General features: G+C 43.0%; 1 protein-coding gene across 3 annotated transcripts in view; it reads right to left on the bottom strand.

The window, feature by feature from the left end:
- The window catches only part of OSBPL10 (oxysterol binding protein like 10), a 109529-nt gene extending 87000 nt beyond the window's left edge, over positions 1-22529 (bottom strand). For 2 of the 3 annotated variants that reach the window (XM_027451100.3, XM_027451101.3), the window contains exon 1: positions 21527-22148. In XM_027451100.3, the coding sequence (XP_027306901.2) occupies positions 21527-22143 (617 nt within the window). In that variant the 5' untranslated portion in view covers positions 22144-22148. Of the gene's footprint in view, positions 1-21526; positions 22149-22320 lie in introns of those variants that run through there. The other variant, XM_072033446.1, reaches the window with a different exon arrangement.
- Between the last annotated feature and the right edge of the window lie 337 nt (positions 22530-22866).

Below are 22866 nucleotides of genomic sequence, written 5' to 3'. Positions count from 1 at the left end.
CCACACAACACACACACCAAAAGGGTCTGGAATTGCTGGGTTTGTGTCAGCATGACCACAGAAACATGCAGGTTGGAAAGCAACTCTAAGTCCTGCCATGCAGCAAAGTTTAAAGAAAACCACATCCCACTGAATGCGTGTCTGACAACCAGATCTAAATCACAATTTTATCTCAAAATACTCACTGTCATCCATAATCCAAATTCTCCGCTATTTGTAGCTACTAAATTTTGGCGATGCCAAACATATGCACAGCAGAAAAAGGCTGCTAAACAGAAAATCCCATCTATCAACTTGAAATACCCACACAGCCCGCTCCTTCTTTATCCTTGGCAGCTAAAGCCTGTCACCTGAACTACATTCAGAGAGACAGATGCTACTCCTAGGACAGAAAAAGTACGAAGGAAGGAAGCAGAGAGTCTTCATCACAGGTGCCTCCTGCACAATAGCTTCCACTCACCCCATCCTCAACTTCTATGTACATGAACTATTAACAAATAACTAAGGCACAGAGAATGACCCCAAACACCAGCATGAACGCTGAAGCTGAGGAAGAGACAATTGCTGGCTGAAACGATAGACCAAACACCTCCAGGTGGAAATCTGGGGAAATTATTCAGGTAATCAAGACCACAAAATGGACTGCAAGTAGAAGTAGCTCAAATAACAAGGAGATTCAGGCTTCAATTAGAGCAGCTGTAGGGTAGTTTCAGCTACTTTAAGTGCTGCTTTTTGCTCGATTTAACAGCGAGAGAACGGAAATTAGGAATAACATTCAGTCTTGGCTTGAGCCAATTACACAAAGACAAGGCATCCGTTGCCTCAGCCCGGAAGTCATTTGGGCTCCAAGGTCTCGGAGTTAAAAGCCAGGGAAATTCTCTATGCAGGTGAACCCTAAGGGGTCGGCTCCTCCCAGGTGAATATGCTCCTGTGGACAGCAGTGACAGCACAGTTGTAAGTTGACCTGCATATAAAGAATGTGGAGTAAATATCAATGCAAGCAAATTGGCCAGTGGAGGTCTTTCCAACCCATTTTTGCAGCTTGCTGGAAATCGAGGTTGCTTTTACACACTCTTGTGTGTAAGAACTCGGAAGTCACAGAAAAGGTATCTTAAATCATGCAACTGAATTATAAATTGTATGCTGTAAAGTCTGCACTATTTTGTATATAGGAATTATTGAAAAATATTTAAATAACAGAATTGTCTTAAGTCTTACTTAGCTCTTCCCTCATTTTTAAACAAAATACAAAATGTTAGAGGGGATTCGAAAAAATAAATTAATAAAAGATGACACCAACCTAGAAATTTTCAATAGAAATTACTGAAAATTAAAGCAGTCTCTCATGTCATGGTTTGTGGAGCTAGAACCTCAGTTTTATCATGACGACTGTGCTGCCAACAAGTAAGGAGTAATTTACAGAGGAGAGGAAGGCAAGAAATGAAGGAATGGGCACGTAGAACAGTTTGGCCATGGGATGTGCCAAGAGGTGTTCAGTAGATTTACCTAAAACTAAGTAAAAAGAATACTGAAGAATCCTATTAACGCTACAGTCAAGAAAAAACACTATTACTTTTTTTTTTTTTTTTTAAACTCATGAAACCATACCATCTGAGGGCTGTTTTAATGACATCCTGTTTTGCTGTAATTATCAGCATGGGCAGAAATACACAAAACAATTCTGGTGCTTTTGTTTTTCTCATCTGGTCTATCCCATTTCCAGCACTACTAAGAATCATAAGTGATGGTGTATGGTCTGAAGTTTGGGGGTTTATTTTTCAGTTACAGGAATAAACACGGTACTGTTTTTCCCTCATTCATTTATATCTTACGCTATCTCCTCGAAATCTGTCTTACCATCTGCTAATCTAAAAACCTAAATATACAGAAGAAGTAAACCTACAAGTGAAAATGCAAATCTTGTGTATTCTGTATGTTCAACACCCTCAGGCACGCTGTGTAAAGATCTGCTTATGTCACTCCTGCTAAGCTTAAAGGTGACCTGCAAGTGGAAAAAGCATCCCTTCAGTTTATTTGTGATGTATGAGAGACACCTAGGATGCTATCTTCCTGTCACATCAGCCTGAAGATTTAGTTCCATCTTTCTCCAGTTTTTCTGAAAGAATAATGTGCAAGACACAACAACATAAGACAACAAATAAATAAACACAAAAATTCAGGCATGTAGAGCAAGCAGGGAAATACTCAAAGGTAGACAGGAAGCTAAAGGGCTCCATAAAGGCATTTCCATCTTTCATTCCAAATTTTGATAGGTTTCCGACAGGCACCGCTTGACAATACTACGAGTCACCTCTGTCACTGAATAGCTGCAGGCTCCAAATCACAGGTGCCACTAATGCATGCTGTGGCAGGAGAAGCTGTTATGGCTTCCCATTGCTTGCTCCCTTCCACTTCACTGCCGGAGATCATCACCTCCAGGCAGCAGCGAACCACCCATTCCTCAGCCCTGAGCTCAGGGAAACTGAACTCGATGGACTGATGGGGGATGCCAGTGCATCTCGTACCCATCTGCTTTTCCAACGCTGTTATTTGGAAGAAAGTCACAGATATCTCAGTCAGTGCAAGTTAACTGGTATGAGACCGCAAAGAACATGACATTCTACTGGGAGCCAAAACCCTTCTAAAAATTACACTTCGTCTCATTTACATTTGATGCATTTCCATGCATGAAGACTTCAGAAATCAGCACCGACATCCTTTTAGCATTGTTCATATTCTGTGTGAAAACTCCATTCCAACACTGCCTCACTGAAGGGAAGAAAAAAGGTAGCTCCAGTGTTTCTTAACACATACAATTCCTTTAGGACCAGTAAATTAAATGAAAAGTGCTAAACATCCAGTGTTAGTCCTTTAAGATCTGGCTTACTTATTTTTAAACAAATACATCTTGCTCGTTTACACCACACTCCACAACAATACAGCAGAAATAAACAACAATCCACCCCCAAAATCTCAGATGGTTGTTACATCAACGTAATTGGGTGAAGTAAAGTGAGCTGAACTTGGAAAGCGTAAGTGAAAAATCCTGGGAGTTTCTCACACTTCCTCCTCAAGGAAGAATTGCTGCTTAGCACCTTAAAAACCTAGCTCCACTGAAGAAGCCTTCCTCTATTCAGGGTTCTGTCAGAGCTACCAGTCTGTCACCTAAATTTCTTTGCTCCCATCACTGGCCAACAGCAGCAGCACATTCCGTGAGACCCTAAATAATAATAAGAGTTGTTAGCTAGAGAATAACACAGCTTATAACTTGCCTTTGTTTCACCAAAACTACTGTAAAGATCAGAGATCTGTTTTCCATTTAAGGTTAATTTGACAAAAAAGCCACACGCTTCCTTTTTCCCCTGAGCACCCAGCAGCATGCACCCTCACTTTCAAAAGAAATCATGTAGAAAACAAGATTCACAAGACTTGGCAATTGGTTGCTGACTACAGTCACAGGAATTAGAGTATTTGAGAGCCTCATCTTGTAACTTGTGGAAACAGGAGACGAGAACATGCTCCTGGTATCAGATACCCTCCTTACCTTACGTGTTGGCAATATCTGCTCCAGAAGCAAATAGCCAAAACCTACAAAGAGTTGGTGGGTCAGAGTGGTTCCCTTTAATTTGTCAACTCCAACTCTCCCATTCCTGCCCTGCCTTTTTGTATTTTTGTGTTTTTTGATTTGTTTTCAGTTGTTTTTCTTAAAAAATACTGTTTTTCAGCTTTTGAAAGGATTGGAGTGCTTGAGAAAATTAAATGCTTAAACCAGCACTTCAAGTTCTACCTCCTTGTATATGCCTTAGTCAATGTATGGATTCTGGCAAACCATTTGGGTTTCAGGGTGAAACTCCTAACTCTACAAATCTTATCTGTATTGTTGGAGACAACAGAAATTTTACAGCAGCTGCACAACAGTGGAGTGCAGCAAGGGGCAGAAGAGGAATGAAAACAGGAGAAACTCCACTTTTTTTTTTTTTTTTTACCACCACCTTTGTTACCTTTATATTCTGCGTATCTATTGCCAGATTCCTTTGGAGCCTATACACAATTTTTTTTTTTTTTAATCTTTTCACATTCATCACTTATTATTTTGTAACTCTACTCCTGGCAACATAAAAGCGCTTTTCTTAAAAGTCATTGAAGAAAAAAAAAAATGGGAAGACATCTCCAAGCTGTATTGTCAATAATGAAAACTTAACAGTAAATCCACTTTCTTTTAAACATGCTGACAATTTCATGGCTTATCAATGGTATCGAGCTGAATTACCTGCCTGTAGCAGATCACACCAAGGAACAATAAATTAACCTAATGAGACACACGAATGATCACCTAGACTTGCTTCTACTACAACTTCAGTTTTTAATACATTTCCTCAGGTCAGATTTATGCACTTTTTGGTAAAACCAGTATTAGATATTATACCACAAGAGCAGGGTTGTGTTTTTTTCCCTCCACGTGATGGGAAGCAACTTTAACTCTGCAGATTTCCAGTGCACTTGCAGCATGCTAGCTGCACCAGCCAGAAGCCCAAGTCTTGTTTTTAGTGCTTGAACATTTAGGCTACATTCTGAACATCTCCAAAACCTCCATAGTTATAATACAGAAACAGTACAGGCAGATTTGGAAGAAGGAAAATCAAGTCACTACAGCTTAACCACTTCCCCAGCTAGCAGTTATAAGCAGTTGGTTTTCCTTCAATTACCAGAAATCTTCAACCTTAAAAATCCAGAGCAAGCAAAACTACTCTATTACACTAAAGCTCTAAGCAAAGACTTAGGATTTATTTTCTTTCCTTCAAGCACCGCTCAAAAAACTCATCCTCCCAGCTTTTTATTTCATCCCTAATTACGACAAAAATTAATGCTGTGGTAAGTACTTCTCGATTGAACCGCTTCTTTGTAGTTTTCTTCTAGCCTCTTCCCAAATGTTATCAACTATTTGCAAACACCCTTGGCAGATGTTGCTCCTTAGCTGCTAGTTTCCCTTGTCTGCAGCTCAAACAGAAAAGACATCATTTGGGAGCTTCAGAACATATACTATTATTCCCCCTCTACTCAACAAAATAACTCCTCGTATCTGAAACAGCCATATTATAATCAGAAATGCTCAAGCAGAGAAAAGAAAGGGAAGATTCCCTAATGGAGCACGTGTCCCAGTTGAAAACTGGAACTATAAAAAGAGATGCATTTGACAGCCACTTCTAAAAATCATTACGTTGCACACTTATTATTTCTCACAAGAAACCACTGTAAAGAAGGACTGCTCCTCAATTTAGAGGACACAAACTGCAAGGCCTGCTTTTCTAACAGCAATTTGATATTTGAAGGTCATTCCTGCTCTGCAGTGCTCTTTGGTACCTTACAAGCTGCCTGCACCACCCTTTTCCATGCTCACACCAGTCCCTGCACTGCAGCGCTGGACATGGCTCCCTCTCTGCTTTTCATTTCATTCCCAGCAGAGACAAGCAGACTGCATGATAAAATGTCATCAAGTAATCAAACAACTAAATACATTTGGAGAAAAAGTCCTTAATAACAGCAATAATCTTAAGGGATTCCTAGACTGCTCTAGTAACCCGTGCTTGCTGTTAGAATGGCAATAGCAAGCTTGCCTCCTATGCAGTCCATGAAACTGTGACGTAGCAGGGAACAATGCAGAAAACAAACATCAGGAAGAAAGTCAGGAGCAGGGGTTTCAAGAAACAGAACTTCTTTTCCTGGAAGAGAAAGAAAGACATAAGGTGTTCATTTTTGACTCGAGCAATATAAACAGGCCACATCGTAACTGAACCTCTGAATCCGCTGGTGGCAAATGTGTGCAGAAAGGGCAGAAAAATACCATCTCCTCAACCAGAACAAGTAGAGATGGTCATAAACAAACTGCAAAAGCAGAGCTCCAATTGTTTTCAGATTCCAGAGCTAAGTTTCCTAATTCTCGTAGTTTCCTTTTAAAAAGCGTGCAATTCAGTATTCCAGTAATTAAATCCAGCTGAGGGGAGTAATGGAAATCAAAACTCAACATATGAGTAGAGTAGGTATTTTCAGCCTCTCAGACATCTGTTCTCGATGTCCTGACACCATCTCAGATAAGCAATCTGTGAGAAACTGCACTGTATTTTTCCTGTACCAGCTGCTTTCTCTATTACTACTGACAGTTCCATTAAGCTTTCCAACTCCCTTGGTTGAGATACCTATCCCGCATCCCTTGCGTTCAATCTGTTCAAATGTCACTCATGAAAAATCAATTTTTAAAGCTGAAGGGGAACAAAATCCAAAAAGGCTTTGTGTCATTAGCCTCATCCCCGAACCATTTCTAATTTTTAGAAAATGCAACGTTTTCATGGCTGTTCTCTTCACCTGCAGATGTTTTTTGTTCTCTGCAGTTCATCTGCTGGAGCTCCTACTCCCCTACACTCCTCACCGCATCAAATGCGGGATCAGATAAAGAGGGAGGAATTGGGAGAGGAAGGAGGGGAGGTGGTTTCATACCATTTATCCGGTCCTACAGAAAATCTTCGCGTTGAGCTGCCAACCTCTTCGTTCAACGCAAGAAAGAGCAAGGCTGTACTTGGCATCCGCTCAGCCCTTTTCCTCAAGGCTTTAATTCTTCCATTTAAAAGCCAGCATAGAGAAAAGATCAGAACCCAAACCATCAGGCAAACAGCTGTACGCTGCTAGAGCTTGCTTAGAAGGTCTGAATACTTCCTGTGGCTCATCCCTCGCCTCAGGAACTCCCAGCAGAAGCTCTGTGCCCAGGAAGCACCCACCTGAGCCCCCACCAACTGCGGCTGCCATCTGATCCCTCGACGAGAGGGGACACATGGTGGGGACAGTGCCAACAGCCCTCCTACACTGACAGGAGCACGGTGTGCTAAAGGGAACGCTCAGCTCTGGGTTTGAACCATCTGCCAGCTGCTAGCCCAAAGCATTGCAAAGATTCAGGCTGCATTTCTGGATTTCTTTTGGCTGATAACATTTGAAGTGCCACACTGAATTAATTAAGCTATGCCAAACCTGCACCCTATTCCTTCACCGCTGGGCCCGGGGGCTGTGAATTACTTCAATTTAGCTCAACAACTGACACCTGTCTGAGCTCCCAGGCACACGCGAGGCTGTAAAGGTTGAAAAAGCACCTGATTAGCAGAAAATCACAGAATGAAGCTTGTGATTTCAGCCTTTGACCCCTGGGAAGGATGGGGCAGCTGAAGGAGGCTGTAAAGGTAAGAATAGCAGTAACTTGCTATTTTCATTACATTTTTACTATCAAAACATAAGACTAGGGAGGCCAGAGGGGTTTGGAACTAGCAGCCCTGAGAGCAAGTTATTTAACCAAGAGAAGAACTGAGGAATTAAGAGTTTCTGCTATCCCAGTCTTTGCTTGTGCTTTTCCTGTGATTTTCTTCTCAGCACACTTTGTTTTAAGGACTGCCAAGTGTAAGCAATTCATCTGAACAATATTTTATTTTTTAAACAGCAGAAGAAACTTCCAAGTACCTCCAAACCTATTCCTAGTTTATTTTTAGACGGACTAGATTTCAAGTTGACAGATTTCCAATATTTTGTTGAAGCCATCTTTTTAACAAAAAGAGCCTGTCAAGAGGAAGATACCGACTGTACCATGTCACAGTAACGCAGCCCGGCAGGGTTCAAAGCCTAACCACGTCCCATCGCTAGATAGCACAGCACACATCTTCAGTTAGCTGCCTTGAGTCAGCAAACTTTTATGGAGGTTGCATCGCAGTTCACTGACTCCTCTGCCAGACTTTCATAGTTCACCCTTGTTTTGCAATGCCTTGTCCTCAGCAGGAATCACTGCCGGGAGACAGCAACTTTCGGTGTTATTCCCTGGTACGGAGCTAAAAACATCAAGGAGGAAGAGACCTCCAAATGTACTAAACTTCCTGTAAACTGAAAATTAATGTTTCAATCTGAAGACCACAGCATCTTGTAATCAATGAGAGCCATTTGTGGATCTCAGTGTTACAGAAAAAAAAAAAGAAGGAAGGAAAACCTGTATTTTACACCTGGCTATGTTTTAATGAGGAAAAATGTGTTAATTAGGGATCAAGCACCTCTTCCTCAAACCTCAGTGGATTAAGTGCCACATTTGAGTCTTGAGTCTCTGATAAAGAACACAGTATTTGATTATTATTTTTTTAAGAAGTGCAATCACTATAAAATAGGGTGATAAAGGTTGTTTTTTGTTTCTTTTTAGTAACAGTTGTGCTACAACTTGGCTTATTTTTACTGAGCAACATATTGCAATACTGAGAAGGATACAAGCTGACTTAATTTAATCTGTGTGTTAAAATTATTAATAACTTTAATATTGCCAACAAAACAGGCAATTAAAGCAGTTTTAAAACACTTTTTTTTTATCTGAAATGTGCTTGTCTTCGTCTAGATCAGAGTTACAATGCCCATGTAACCCTGGCGTATACAAGAATGTGGCTCCCTCGTTTTTTCTGATAACTCTCTCATGCTCATCCAGCTATTTTTGGCTTGCGGACCTACCCACATTACTCACGTAATTTACATGGGAGAAACAGTTTGAAAGACAGTTAAAAACAAACCCCGGAACACATAATGAGAGCTAATCACCGCCTACGGAAGCAATAAACACCAAAATTTCAGAGGTAATTTCCAGGTGCAGAAAGGCATGCACATGATGCCAGGAGGCAGCGGTCCTCCTACCACTTCTTCATCCCTCCCTCGTTGCACACAGCACTCACACAACTCACCAAGGGTCTGTTCTCCAGCGCTGTTCCAGGCACAATTTATTGCAACCTGTTCCAAAAGATTACATGGGCTATCCGATACTTTTGAGCAAACGCTTCCCGAACCCATCTGTTTGGTCAGTAATTTTTGTCAAAGTTAAAAACAGGTATTTTATTCCACCAAATTCGGTCTGCGTGATTACTGTACTGTTTATAGCAGGTGTTATTTTTCACTTTCACAACAACAATTTATCATCTAGGTTCCCTGAACTGAACCTCATGAATGCTGGCATTTCTCCCAACAGCAGGGTTCATTTAAAATATTATATCACCGACAGAACCTGTTGATGCAGTGATATTTATTTCATGCTCATACACCAGAGGCTGAAAACTCAACTAGGATACACTAAATCCATTTCTGTAAGTTGCATATATATTTTTTATATATATTTTTAATATATATACTTACATAAAACCAAAAAAAAAAACGTTAGAGGCAACTCAAGAAGGTCTTGCTTTGGAAATTCTTAAGTCTTTCAGTCTTTCCTCTTCCCATCCGCTTGTTCTTCTTAGCTTTTGAGCTTTTTTTCTTTTTTCCTGCCCAATCTGTAGCCTACAAATCCGCAGTTTGAAATAATTACCATATCCAAGATCACGCAGCATTTTCTTTACACATCATATGGAATAAAGTAAGGCATATAAAGAACTTGCTTTCAAGTTCTCAGCTTGCTGGCTCGTTTCCATCTCTTCTCCATCCCAACTAGTTCAAACAAAGCTTTGCAGAAACCAGACGTTTCTCCCAAACTGCATCATCTTAGGAGAGATGGAACTCTGCAGCTTTCTAGACCAAGAGCTTGCACTGGCCTTGCCTTTACTCTTAGGACCATCAATTCAAGGACTAAAACGAGAAGTTAAAGTTTCTGTTTGGGTCTTTATCCTGACAGTTGATATGCAGCCACCTTCACAACCCAGCATCTTGTCAACACTGTTTCACAGAAACATATGCATAGGATCCACACAGTCCACCCAAGGGTGGTTTCACCAATATGTTGTGAGATACTCAGCGTATTAGCCATGATCCCCCTGGAGACAGTGTATTTTGATTTGCAAGTAACAATTATTTCTAAAGACTTTGTGCTACATTGCTGCTTTACACCTATTTCTAAAAACATAATTCTGTTATATGGACAACAATCCAGATCCTCATTTTTAAATCAAAAATGAAGAAACAATACTTACGACCTTTAACGGGAAAGCAGTTAGCATCATCACATATGCTCCAACTCCCACATACCCAACGTGGTGTTTCAAAGGGCAGAGGTAAGTCTGGCACATTAATATATATCCAGGTGGGCACTGTCAGGAGCTTCCTCTGGCTGCTGTTCACACACTACCAGCCTGAAATGAGCTCTGCTACAGAAGGCGGTGGCGGAAAAGAAGCAAAAACAGAAAAATCCCCACTGTCCTACATGTTCTGCAACTTAGAAAAAAATAATTACTCTTTCTCATGTGCCATTCCTAAAGGAAATATTAAAATTAAGAAATCAAAGCAAATTATCTCAAGTTTCTTAGGCTTCATTCTGAATTCACATTATATGGTTTCTAGACCTTCTTTTTAATTTTTAAAAAAGGTGGTAAAGGTCTATCTTTGTACTGCCTTCAGTTCTATATCTATTTCCTTTTCTCCACTTTCTTCCCCTTCCATGGCTCTCCTACCCTCTATCAATCTTCTCCAGAAGCATTTACTCCTTTTCTAAATTTTTCCCACCACTCCACACCTCATCTTTCTTCCCCTATTCTATTGCCAAATTACCCTTTCCTTACACTTACATAATGAAATTATAAGAAGTTTGACACGTAACCCAACAGTCAAAAATCAAAGCCTACTAACCAGGTAAGACAAAACATACTGAATGGAAAAAAAAAAAAAAAAAAGTACACCTTATGGTGTGGAAGGGAAACCTTCCAGCTGAGAGATCCTTTTCCTCTTTTTGAGAGCAGGAGCTTCTATAAAAAGCTTGCTCTGATAAGGCACCAAAAAAACACCTCCAGGAGAGGTTTTTGTGCCAGTGCAGAATACCCAAATGCTTGCAGGAATGAATAATGCATTTTTTGCTTCTCTACCTTGCCTACATTTAGGTAACTTATTCATGATCCAGTTCATTTTCTTCCTCCTACGACCAGAATAAAAGCAGTACAAAAACCAGAATAAGACCTGACACGCCTCCTCCTCAATTCCCTGATGGCTTCAAATAATAGCAACAGACCATTGGCCATTTCCCCTCTCCCCACATTTTGTTACAGACATCAGGATTACAAGGAGCAGAATATCTAGTCTTGCCTTCACTAGCTTAAACTAGTTTCTTTTTATGAGGAAGGTTTTCTCCACGCTGTCAAGCTAGAAACACAGGCACGCACCCCTCTCCTACCAAGGCCAAACGCAGCACTCTGCCACCTGGTGCCACCGGGTATTTTCCCAGTGTACGTGTCCCTTTCCATAAAAGCAGCCTCCTAACTCAAAGATGCAGCAACTGATAAGAGTTTGCAAGTGGCACTGTGGGTCATAATTGCATAGATAAAATAAACACTGAAGCTTTGTCAACACAGAGCCCCAATTTCTATATACATAATTCCTTTGACTTTTAACTATACTAGTTAAAAATACTCTAGACAATTCGTCTCATTACAATTCTTACCTGTGCCACAACTCCCTTCTCAAGCAAGTCAAATTAACAGCATTGACTTGCTTTTAAAAAAACTCCTTGGGAACCTGATGAAAGGCACGCTGTAAGGCTCAGCTCTTAATACCACAACAGGTAATCTCTGAAAAGCCATGCAGCTGAAGCAAAGCCACCCTCCGGGTCAGGGAGAACTACATACTTGCTCTACGAACTGGTAGTAATAACTTATTCAAAACCATTCAAAAAAAAAAAAAGTATTAACTTAGGGATTCAACCTACAACTATCCAAGCGATAGCCTGTGAGGTCTGTTTAGTCAAATACCTTGAGGCACCTTAAAATGCTGTGAAATGCCCCAAGTGTGTGTGCTGGACTAAGAGATGCACGGTAGCAACTGCACTTAGCCTGTAGGAGGGCCCTGAAACCAAGCACCAAGCATACAGCAGTTAGTAACACATATCAGGGGAGTGCCAGCTTTTATTCTGAAGAACTGCACTCCAAATTGTGAGCTGCAATTTTGTAAGAAAGATACTGCCAGCAAAAATGTTAGATTTCCCAAAGCATATCGTGAATGATTCACAAATACGAAGGTTCATCAATACAGACACTCGGTGCATCCAGCTCCTGTCCACAAAAAACAGTGGGAAAGTTCCCAAACCAAAGGAAACAACACTGTCAAAACTGTTTTAGAAGGATAAATGGGACAGACAGACTAGTTAATTTTAGGCCTTTGAGCCATTCAATAAGATAACACAAGAGCAGATACAGTCCCTTTTTTAACAGGCAAAGACATCTGAGCAAAGTAACTAACACCAACCACTATGCATGTACCAAAACCAAATTGCCTTCAGAAAGCCTGCTATGGTTTTGATCTCACAAGTTTGCTCCGTAATATTAGCGGTGTTGAAGCAATGCAGGCAGCACTGAACCTAAGCACAATACAAAAAGGAACATGAGACATTAAATGCATTGGAAAACAGTTAAAGGATGTAGCCAGCCTCAAAATATGAGGCTGAATGAGGATGTTTGAGTGAGTGTCTTTCTAATGGGGTTCCTTGCCAATCAGTTCTTGGCTTTCAAGTGTTTAGCAATGACCTAGATGAAGAAAAAAAATCCATAAAGATTGCAGTTGATGTAAAAAAAAAAAAGCTATCTTCAGCAAATAACATGCATTCCAATACTGTCCAAATAAAATCTTCAATCTAGTGATAATAAAGCCTTGATTACAAGATATTAGATTTACCTGCACTGACTCAAAAACACAGTTGTTTTTTTTTCAAGCAATTCTCCAAACTAATAATCAGTTTCACCAGCTGTATTTTTTAAATGATTGCCTTCTGTAAACAAGAAATTAACTATTATTTTTCTCCCACAAAAATAAGGCATGCACAAGCCACAATAGAGGCTAAGACTTATCATAAGGGATATGGAAAAAAAGTGCTAACCCTGGAGAGAGCATACTGTAGGAATACAGCTCCCACGGCATCCCTTCATCACCTTCCTATGCAAAAAAAGGAGAGTTAAGTGTTAAGTTTTCATTTTGGTGCTTCTGGCACAGTACTACCAAGATGAGTATGTTACTGGACATCAGGAGGAAAAGGTAAGCCACAGCTAACCGCACAAAGTTGTGTCCATCCTTGAAGAAAAACACTGACATATCCAATAATAATCATAATGATCATAAATGATTAAAATTGCAGGGAAGCCTGACTTGCAGCAAGAAAACTCCATTGGTTTAGATACCAAGAGACACACAAAAGATAACCTAACCAGTCCACCAAGACTGCACAAGGAAATTAAATTTGATAAGAGGTTATCTTCAGTCTCATACACAGTATGTGCAACAAGGATTCAGCAAAACATCAAGGCTGACATATATTAAGAAAAACAGACAATTTTTTAAGCAGTGAGTAGTTAAAGATGGTTCCAATGATGAAGAATTGTCTACCGCTGGAAGATAAATTCTCAGAAAGATAACCAGTGCAAAACACAAGTCTAGGTGGAATAGGAACCAAGACAAATTCCATGGCTTGTGCTGTGTAGCTGGGTAGTTAAGGACCTATATTTCTCAACTATAATTTACCTACTAATTAAATGCCATTTTCGAAAGCAAAGTACAGTAGCATTTAGACAATGTCTACTGCAACATTTTTACATGTTAAATACTAAGCAAGCTTTGCCTCCTTGGATTGGGTTCTAAACTGTGCTCAAATATCTCAGTAGTGTACCCCAAAAGCCTGTAAGAGCTAAAGCAAAGTGACAGGACTTGTGTAAAGAAAGTTGTTGAAGTTTATTAGGCTGAAAAAAAAGAAATTCAACATTTTTAGTTGACCCAGATTCAATACTTTTTATCATTTGTTATAAAATTGATTTTTAAAATAGCATTTTACATTAAGAGACAAGAGTCATGGTGATTTTCAGCATCCTTTTCACTTGAAAGGTTCAGCCTTTTAAATATATCATGAAGAACAAGGTAAGAATTTTATTATTGCTTAGCCAAAGAGAAGTTAAAGCCCAAATGTTTTCTTCTTATTAAACAATTGTTTTAAAATATAAAATAATGGGAAAAATCTCTTGAATACTTCCCTTATGTACTTGGAAAAAGACCCCAGGCACATTACTCAGTTTAACAACTCACTGCCACTTCTACTTGAATACAATCTGTATCCCCAAACTGGTGCATTTTTAAGAGCCAGCAAGTGTGTGCGTGCTCCCTCTAACCACATTTATCTTTGTGTTGCTAAGCACAGAAATCTCCATTGAAAAAGATGGCAGTGAGATGAGCTGGTAATAACAAAACCCAGATAAGGGTAAGTGCTTCAGTGTTAGTGCCAACTGCCACTTCTTTTCACTGTCTGAAAGCTGAGTGTGACATCTGGGTGAAGGGAAGACCACGCTCTATTTTGCCTGTCACTTCATTCCCTCTGGTACCATGACTGCTGCTCAGCTCTGAAGAGCACTTGCAAATCCCACTGGCTGAGCGAAAATGCCTGAGCCTCGTTAGTTTTAAACAGATTTGTCCTATGCTGTCATCAAGCATCTTATGGAGCAAATTATCATGCATTATATGCATTGGACGAGGTGATCTTGGAGGTCTCTTCCAACCTAGATGATTCTGTGAATTTATCCTCCGCACAGGCATAAGGAGCACTGACCCCATGCGTCACAAGCAGCTGAGGAGCAAAGGATTTGGGTTACCTGGCTGGGGACAAGAGAAATGTCAAACAGAACCCACATCACAAGACCATCCTTTTAAATTTCAGCCTGAGGTTCAAAGTTGTCTTCTTCAAAGTGTTTCCTTTGTAGGAAACACTTCAGTAAGCAACACTGAAGGGCAAAGAGACAGAATGATGGATTTCTTGGCCTGTCTTTTACCGTGTTAAAGCCTCTCTGTAACTTCACTCCTCTGTTCAACCAGCCTTCTCCGCCCTGCTAACATCCCTGGTTTACAAGCAACAGCAAAAGCTATTCAAAATAAACTAAGCAGTTAGTGATTAAGCCAGTTAGGTTTAATTAACCACTAACTAAACAAAGACAAAGTGCATCCTAACTGAAATTTTCATTTTCCAACAAATAAATAAGGGACATACAATTGAGTAGGGTACTTTTTTTTTTTTTTAAATAGTGACTTTCACTGATAAATACTTAAGAACAAAATGTTTCAACAGAAAAAAAGTGAAGAGGGAAAAAAAAGGAATACTTACATTTCAATGTAATTAGCATCTTCATCTAAAACAGAACTTCCTAATCCCTGATTTTTGAGATTTTAAATTTCATGTTTATTTGAAATTAGTGACATACAACTAACTTTTAATAACAGAAGATATGTGGTTCCTGAGTGTTCAGCACATCAAATATGCTGCTCATTTGTTCAACAGAAATAAAATACATTGCTTTTAATTGTTCTTCCTTTCCACATTGCCTCCTACAAACAGAGCCTACATGTGAAGGGAAAAGATATTTTATAGTAAAATCTATTTTGCAAGTAATATCTAGAACAGAATTATCAAAACGCCTTGAAAATTTTGAGCATTTCCTCAGTATTTAACTAACTATAACAAGGTTTCAAACTGTAAGGAACAGATTTCCTACAAACAGAAGAAAGAGGAGGTTTACCTCCCGCTCCTTATAACGTCTCCCCATTCCCAAACTCTGTAGGTCAGTCCTGAAAGGTATTATAACACTACACAAAGCCACGTATAGATATGCCAGGAATACACTAACTCAAAAAGACACGCAGCAGAGAGGTTGGCATTAATCCAATTCTCGTAAGAACACAGAATAATTTCCAACACGACAAACTTCACAAACGTTAAATAAGCGCAAAATTATATTCTCCTTCACAGGTATTGTCTATTGTTACAGTGCTCACTTCGTTTAGGTCATATAAAGGTTTATTTCTTCAAGACAGACTTCCATCCCAGCAGCTACACCGGTAACGTTTCTCCAGTAACCACCTTCTCACCTTTTACAGTGGAAAAAGGCCACAGTCCACTCCTGGAAGAACTTGAATGGTATCAATGTAAGAATCTGGGCCAGCTTTCATTGTCCTAGACTCTTTAATCTTTGACTTTCAACATGTTTTGTTAAAATACACCTCCCTCATGACACAGAAGAAACAAATATGAAGGCTGGGCTGCAGCACCAGCTATATAGTGAGTACCTTATCAAAGCAGACACAAAAAGATTGTGAGAGTCAAACTCTTCCTCCCTTACTTCCATTTGTTTTTCTGTCCAGCTCTGCACTCCTGTCCAGGGAATTAAAACTGCAAAAGGTGTTAGCTGTCCCAAAACACCACAAATGGATGTGTCAATCCCAAAACTCTGCAAAAGGTGTAATAGCTAATTCAGAATAGAAGAGAGGAAGATTTTAATCAGTTTTTATCCTCTTTGGGGGGGGGAATTAATGACGACATTTCAATCGCTTTCTCTATAATATATATATGAAAATAATAAAAATTTTAGAAGACAAAGGAAAGGCAGATTTTTGTAGGCGGTATAGGATAAAACAGTGTTGACATCTTTTGTTGCCATATTTAGATGACTCCCTCCCATAAGAGCTGCAAAGAGAGAAGTGTAAGCTCTGGGAGCCAAGAAGTCAGCCCCTAAAATACCACAGGGAGCAGAGCCTGCTGGTTCTTCTGGCAGCATGCTGCTATTTGGGACAATGGAAATAAGGAAGGGCCTTTCTGTGGGGGCAATTGGATTGAAACCATTCTCTGCCACCAAACAAGTAAAGAGACCACACCACAACATTGTTGAGTCCACTGAAGAGAGTGTGAGTACAACAAAACCTCAAATTGACCAAAGCACACCTTTTGTTGAGTTAGAAAGAAGCTGATCCCCAAAAGTTGTGGTGGTAGCCACGTACATGATGCATATCGGGTGTGTTTCATGTGGATCAGTAACACAACGTGTTCCTCAACTGAGATAGGAAATGGGGATGGGCGAAAGTAATGCTTTAAACACTTGGCCTACAGAATAATCTACACAGAGCAGTTCAACTCAGAAAAGCAAAAGCAATATCCATCAGCTGGGGCTCCATTTGTTGTTGTTACAAATCCAAATTTAAGCCCCCGCCCAAAGGCGCATGATCCAGGGGCTTATACGTGCTTGCAGGACAAAACCCTACAAACAAGTACCGAAAACACTTCAAAGGAGAAAGCAGGGAGCAGGCAGCAGACCACACGTGAATTTCACACAACACTACTGATCTAGTAAATTACAGGATAATGATGCCACAGGCAGCCAGTATTTCACGAGTATCAAATTAACTCATGCAAAACAGGTTCCAAATAACACGAAACAATCCTACAGAGACATGCTTGCCCATTAAAATCACACCACTCCCATTTGTAACACCGACTGCCGCTCACCCGTAGATACAGAGCACGTAAATCTCAATAGAAATGGTTTGTAACAGGACGTCAATTCCAAGAATATATTTGGTTATAATTTCATAGAAAGAAAAAAAAAAAAAAGAGCAAATCACAGAATGGCTGAGGTAGGAAGGATTTTTGAAGCTCTCCGAGGAGGGAGATCCCACAGCCTCTCTGGGCAGCCTGTGCCACCACCCTGTCACCCCCACCATACGAAATGGCTTCCTGGTGTTCAGAGGGAACCTCCTGTGTTCGGTTTGTGGCCCTTTTCTCTTGTCCTGGCACTGGGCACCGCTGGTAAGAGCCAGGCTCCCCGTGGCACCCTCCCTTTGGGTATTTATGCACTAAGAACCTCCCAAGCCTCCTCTTCACCAGCACGAAGTCCTGTCCTCACAGGAGAGGTGCTCTGGTCCTTTGATCGCCTTGGTAGCCCTCTGTCGGACTCTCACCAGTACATCCAGGTCTCTCTTGTACTGGGACAGGACTGGACCCACTGCTGACCCCTGGGGTACTCTGCTCGTTACTGGCCTCCAACTAGACTTGGCACCACTGACCATCGCCCTCTGAGCTGACCCTCCACAGGCTTTCCTCTCGTGTTTGAGTTTGACCAGGAGCTCCTCGTTCTTCCATGCGGGCCTCCTGGTGTTTCTGCCTGACTTCCTCTTTGTTGTGATGCATTGCTCTCGAGGTTGAAGGAGGCGATGCCTGAACATTAAACCAGCTTTCTTGGGCCCATAGTACTTTGTCCCATAGTACTCTACCACGCAGATCCTTGAAAGGGCCAAAGGCTGCTTTCCTGAAGTCCAGGATTGTGAGCTTGCTGCCCTGGGGATCTTGAATCCAACCACTTCATGGTCACATTACATGGCCTGTGGCAGACCCCCACCATAATGTCACATAGCCCCATCTTCCCTTGAATCCTAACCCATAAACTCTCGACCAGCTCCTTATCTCCCCCAAATGCCCTCCCTAAACAGCCTTCCTCCTTCCAATTCAACCCTCCAGCCATGGGAGCCATCCCACTGTATCACAGAGATCCCAAAAAGATCACAGCTTTGCAATGTACACATCTCTTGTTTATTACCCATGCTGTGTGTTAACGTACAAGCACTTAGGAGAGGCAACCCAGCGTGTTGTGTTCCTACAGAGCGTTTGGGGGATTTCTCCATAATGCTCCCTTGTAGGCATTTCCTTGGTAACCAGCCTGCAAGTCCTGGAGGTGATTCTGCTTCATCCCCACGCTGTGATCCCTCCCTGTCACGTCACCCCATGCCCTTTGCTCAGCAGCCCTGTGTGTCACTCCTCCACCGGGCTGCTGGTTACCTTCTCCCACACCTCCTTCCTAGTTTAAAGCCCTCCTTAGGAGGTCAGCCATCCTACCACCAAAAATGCCTTTGTCCTTTTCAGGGAAATGCATCCCGTCTCTCCCAAGCAGACACTGATCCTCAAACAGGGTCCCATGGCCACAGAACCCAAAACCCTGCTGCCAACACCAGTTCTGCAGCAAACTGACCTGTCCTGACCCAAAATGCCCCAGTGTCTCAGAACAGACACAAACGTTCTCACATCAGTGTCTGTGTTTTAGGTTCAGTTTTGCTCCTTACATTCACACCTGGGAAAATCCACAGAAAGAGACTTCAGTGGAGACACTTTAAATGCCCTTGATATCTTTGCAACAAACTGCCTCAAAACAAACAAACATCTTCTGCTTGCTTTAGGGGGAAAAACCACCTCACTCACTTCCAAATCAAGCTGTTCCTGAACCTGCTACAACAGAACAAATAGATGTATTTAGTAGTAGACATCAAACCCTCAAAAATTCTTAAAATAAAAAGTAATGAAGCTCTCACGATTGACTACATTTGAGGCCTTCAGTTCCTGCTTATCAATGCAGTGTAATACTTTAATATTCTTACTTGGTCATCTCATCCAAAATAAGAATATCTTGCACACTCCTGTAAAAAACAATTGATAAAAAAGTGACACTAATTTATTACAATTCAAATGAGAAGCTAAGAACTTCTTTAGCATTTTAAAGTTTACTCTGCACAGTAAGTGCTGGATAAATTTGGAAAGCCTTTCTACTTCAATACCTCATGGCAGAAACTAACATTAAATACATTTGAATTATTTAGGCTAATGGCTAGGGCCCTTCAAAGAACATTCCAAATCCATGACCAGTTTCCACTTTATTTTTCCATTTTGTTTCTATCCACGCCATCTGGCTGTATTGATCACGAGGTTAAACAATCTTGTGTTTTTCCAGATGAAGTAAACTCAGAACTAATTTGTACAATCACTCAGCAACACACGCACTCTTGATCGCTTTGCACGTGCCAGCCACGAAATCGGTGACCAAATCTTACAGGCTGAGCCCTGATCCACAGAAAGGGCAAAGAGAAAATCACCCACTAACCCATGCATGGCTCCTTATTTATTGCACCTTGTAATAAAACCAACTTTTGTAACCTCCAAGTTGCAACTGTTTTGTTTAGAATTTGTATCAGACTCCCCATCCCAAGCACCAGATACACAGAGGGACCAACAACCTAACAAGCCAGGAAAGTTACTTAGCACAAGAGCTCTGTATCATCATAAACCACTTGCTCAAATGGCCAGAGTAACACAAAATAAAATTGGCAATTGACAAAGCATTATACAGCAGCATGATAAGAAGACCACTAAGAGCAAAACAGCATTAATTTCCAAGTGCTATGGTGGAATTATGTGCCATTTCTCTTTTCCACAACGTTTTCAGATAAAAGTTTCTCGGACGGATGTAGATTACACACTTTATTTTAAACTCTGCTTTATCAGAGACCTAATCGTTGGGCAACGATGCCTGAAAACAGCAGACAGGCAGTTCCAGACACAAAAATTTATAGGAAAAGGCCTTTATTTTGCAATTTCATCAGACTACCTGAAACTGACCTTTAAAACCACTCACGTGATTAGACAGTTACTGTTTCTACAAAAAAGAAAGAGGTACTAAGGAGAAAAAAAAAAATGAAGGGGGCTTTTAATTTTCAGTTAGGCATTTTAATATCAAAATGCACTTAAAAAACAAACAGAACAACGGGAGGACTGCATAAATGAACACAGAGGAGCCCACCCGCAGGGTGGGAAGTCCAGCAGGAATCCACCACAGCGCAGCAGTAACCAAGGGACAGTCGAGGGCCTTCTCTGTGCCTACACTGAAGCAGCCTGGTTTTACGGAGGCAAGTGCCTGTCCACATCCTACCTGACACGTTCATTATCACTCGTAGTACGCATACCTGTGGAGGGCCTCCGGTGTACGGAGTTAGATCAGCTCCTGAAACTTCCCAAAGTCTCGCTGCAGAGCTCCTACGCTGATTTAGCACCACGCGAGTCAGCATCATAGCATCCCCGGCATCTGGGCAATTTAATTCTGTCACTTACAAAGGCTTTAAAATCACTGTCAGCACACCCCAGACAGTGCCGTTCCTATGTCCTGACTGCTGGCAATCACTTCCTACAAGCAACAGCGGGTTTTTAAGTTTCTCGTTTCTTAAAGGCTTGGGGCTGGTCCTGCAAATGTTCTCTCTAGAGCAGCTGTTTCTCCTCAGAACCATTACAGGGATGCCTTATGTTAAAAAGTTGAGATTTATATCCTCATCCTCAACCATCCAGTAAGACAAAGAAGTAAAGCACTAGTACGAAATCTTCTCTCTCGGTCTCAAGAGACCCCAGCACAGCACTAACTCTGGTCTGGCCGTGTCCCTGCGTGGTGCTGAGGCACCACATTTGCAACCAGACCTTCCCCAGGATTTGCGGGGATGCCCAGCAGCCTGCCCACACCCACCACAGCGGGGTCAAGGCAAAGGAGGGCCCGTCCAACGGGAAGGGCATCGCGACAGAGGAGAGCGCACCCTGAGCACACAGGTAACCGCTTCCTCAACGTCCCACCCTGCAGCAAGAAAAAAAAACACCGGTAACAACAGTCACAAGCGTTGGTTACGCCGGGTAACTTCCCAGATGGGAACTTCGTGGGGCAGAAATACAGCGGGAGCCGTGACAGGGGCGACACGCAGCGAGCCCCCCCCGGCCCCTCCTCACGGCCGGGCGCTCTGCAGGAACGAGGAGGAGAAGCCAAAGGAGGGAAGGGGAGCACCGAGGGGCAGGGAGGGCACTGAGGAGCCCCCAGGAGCCCGTCCCGAGGGGCAGGGAGGAGCCGTGAGGGCACGGAGGAGCCATCTTAGGGGCGTCGGGCCGGTGCGGGCGCTTTACCTGCTCTGCCAGCCCTGCAGGAGGTTGGTGTATTTGCTCAGCGTCCCTTCCAGCACCGGCTCCCGTCTCCTCCCTCCGCCGCCGGGCGCCTGCGCTCCCCCCGGGCTGGCCGCTGCCGAGCCGGGGCTGCCTCCCCCGCCGGTGCCCCCGGCTCCATCCAGCCTCCCCGCGGCCGCCGCCCGGCCGGGCAGCCCGCGGCTGGCGGAGGAGGAGGAGGGCGAGGAGCCCGCCGAGGTTGGGCGGCTGCTGCTGCGGCTGCTGCTGTTGCTGCCTCCTCCTCCACCACCTCCTCCTCCTCCACCTCCTCCTTCGCCCACCACCGCCGCCGCCTTCTCCATGGAGCCCCGCGGCGGAGCCTCCGAGCCCCGAGCGGCCGCGGCTGCCGCCCGCCAAAGCCCTGACTCACGGGCGGCGCGGAGAGGGGCGGCGCCCGAGGGAGAAGGGGCCGGGCAGGGACGGGCAGGGCAGGGCCGGCCGAGGGGGAACGGCCGCGCCGCCTCCCCGCGAGGTGCCCCAGGCGGTTGGGCGGTGGTGGCGGCGCTTGGCCCCGCACCAAAGAGCCGGGAGGCCGCGGACCCGGCCTCCCCCCATTTCCCCCCCCCCCCCCCGGCCGCCATCTTCGTGCGGGGGGCGGCGGGGGGCGGCCAGGAGATGGCCGCGCTCGCACGGCCTGAGGCGGCCTTGGGGGGGGGGGGGGGGGGGAACAGGGTGAGGAGGTGCTGAGGGGTTGTGGGTCAACCTAGTCCTGTCCTCACCCACTCTTCACCTAAATAAAAAGTTAAGGGTTAAGTCACCTTGCCTGTGGATGGAGGCTCTGTCGTTGAAGGGCGCTCGGAGAAGCGGAGCGGAGGCAGGTGCACGCTGTGGGGTTGCGTGCCTTCACATCGAGCCTGCAGCTGGCCCTGCTGCACCAGCCCAGTGCCTCAGTGCTGTGGAAACATCTGTCACCACAGCACACCAGATGCGTGGATATTCTTGCTGACATTTTACAACTGGAGACCTGAAATACAGAGGCGCTCGGCGAGTCTCTCACCAAATGCAAACCAAGCTTCACTCCTCTACTCCAACCTCCTGAAAAGTTTTGCCATGTACTAGAGATTTTCAGAGTGTACCAAACATCAGGTGCTCTCCTATGCTCTGCACCTCTGAAGATACTCAAACCATCCAAATTCACACACAGTCTCCTCACAGAGGCCTCAGTTCCCCACATAAACCAGCACAGACGAGATAGCTCCTTAACTTAAGATTCTCCCAGTTTTCTCCCCAGAAAATCCCACCATATGTGTTGTGGTTGGGTAGCTGCAATGTTGGGCAACTGGATCCTGAATTTTGGGTAGTTA

Source organism: Anas platyrhynchos, chromosome 2, assembly GCF_047663525.1.
Source record: "Anas platyrhynchos isolate ZD024472 breed Pekin duck chromosome 2, IASCAAS_PekinDuck_T2T, whole genome shotgun sequence".
Lineage (NCBI taxonomy): Eukaryota > Metazoa > Chordata > Aves > Anseriformes > Anatidae > Anas > Anas platyrhynchos.
The sequence above is the reverse complement of the archived record's forward strand: the minus strand, read 5'-3'. Positions and strand labels throughout refer to the sequence as shown.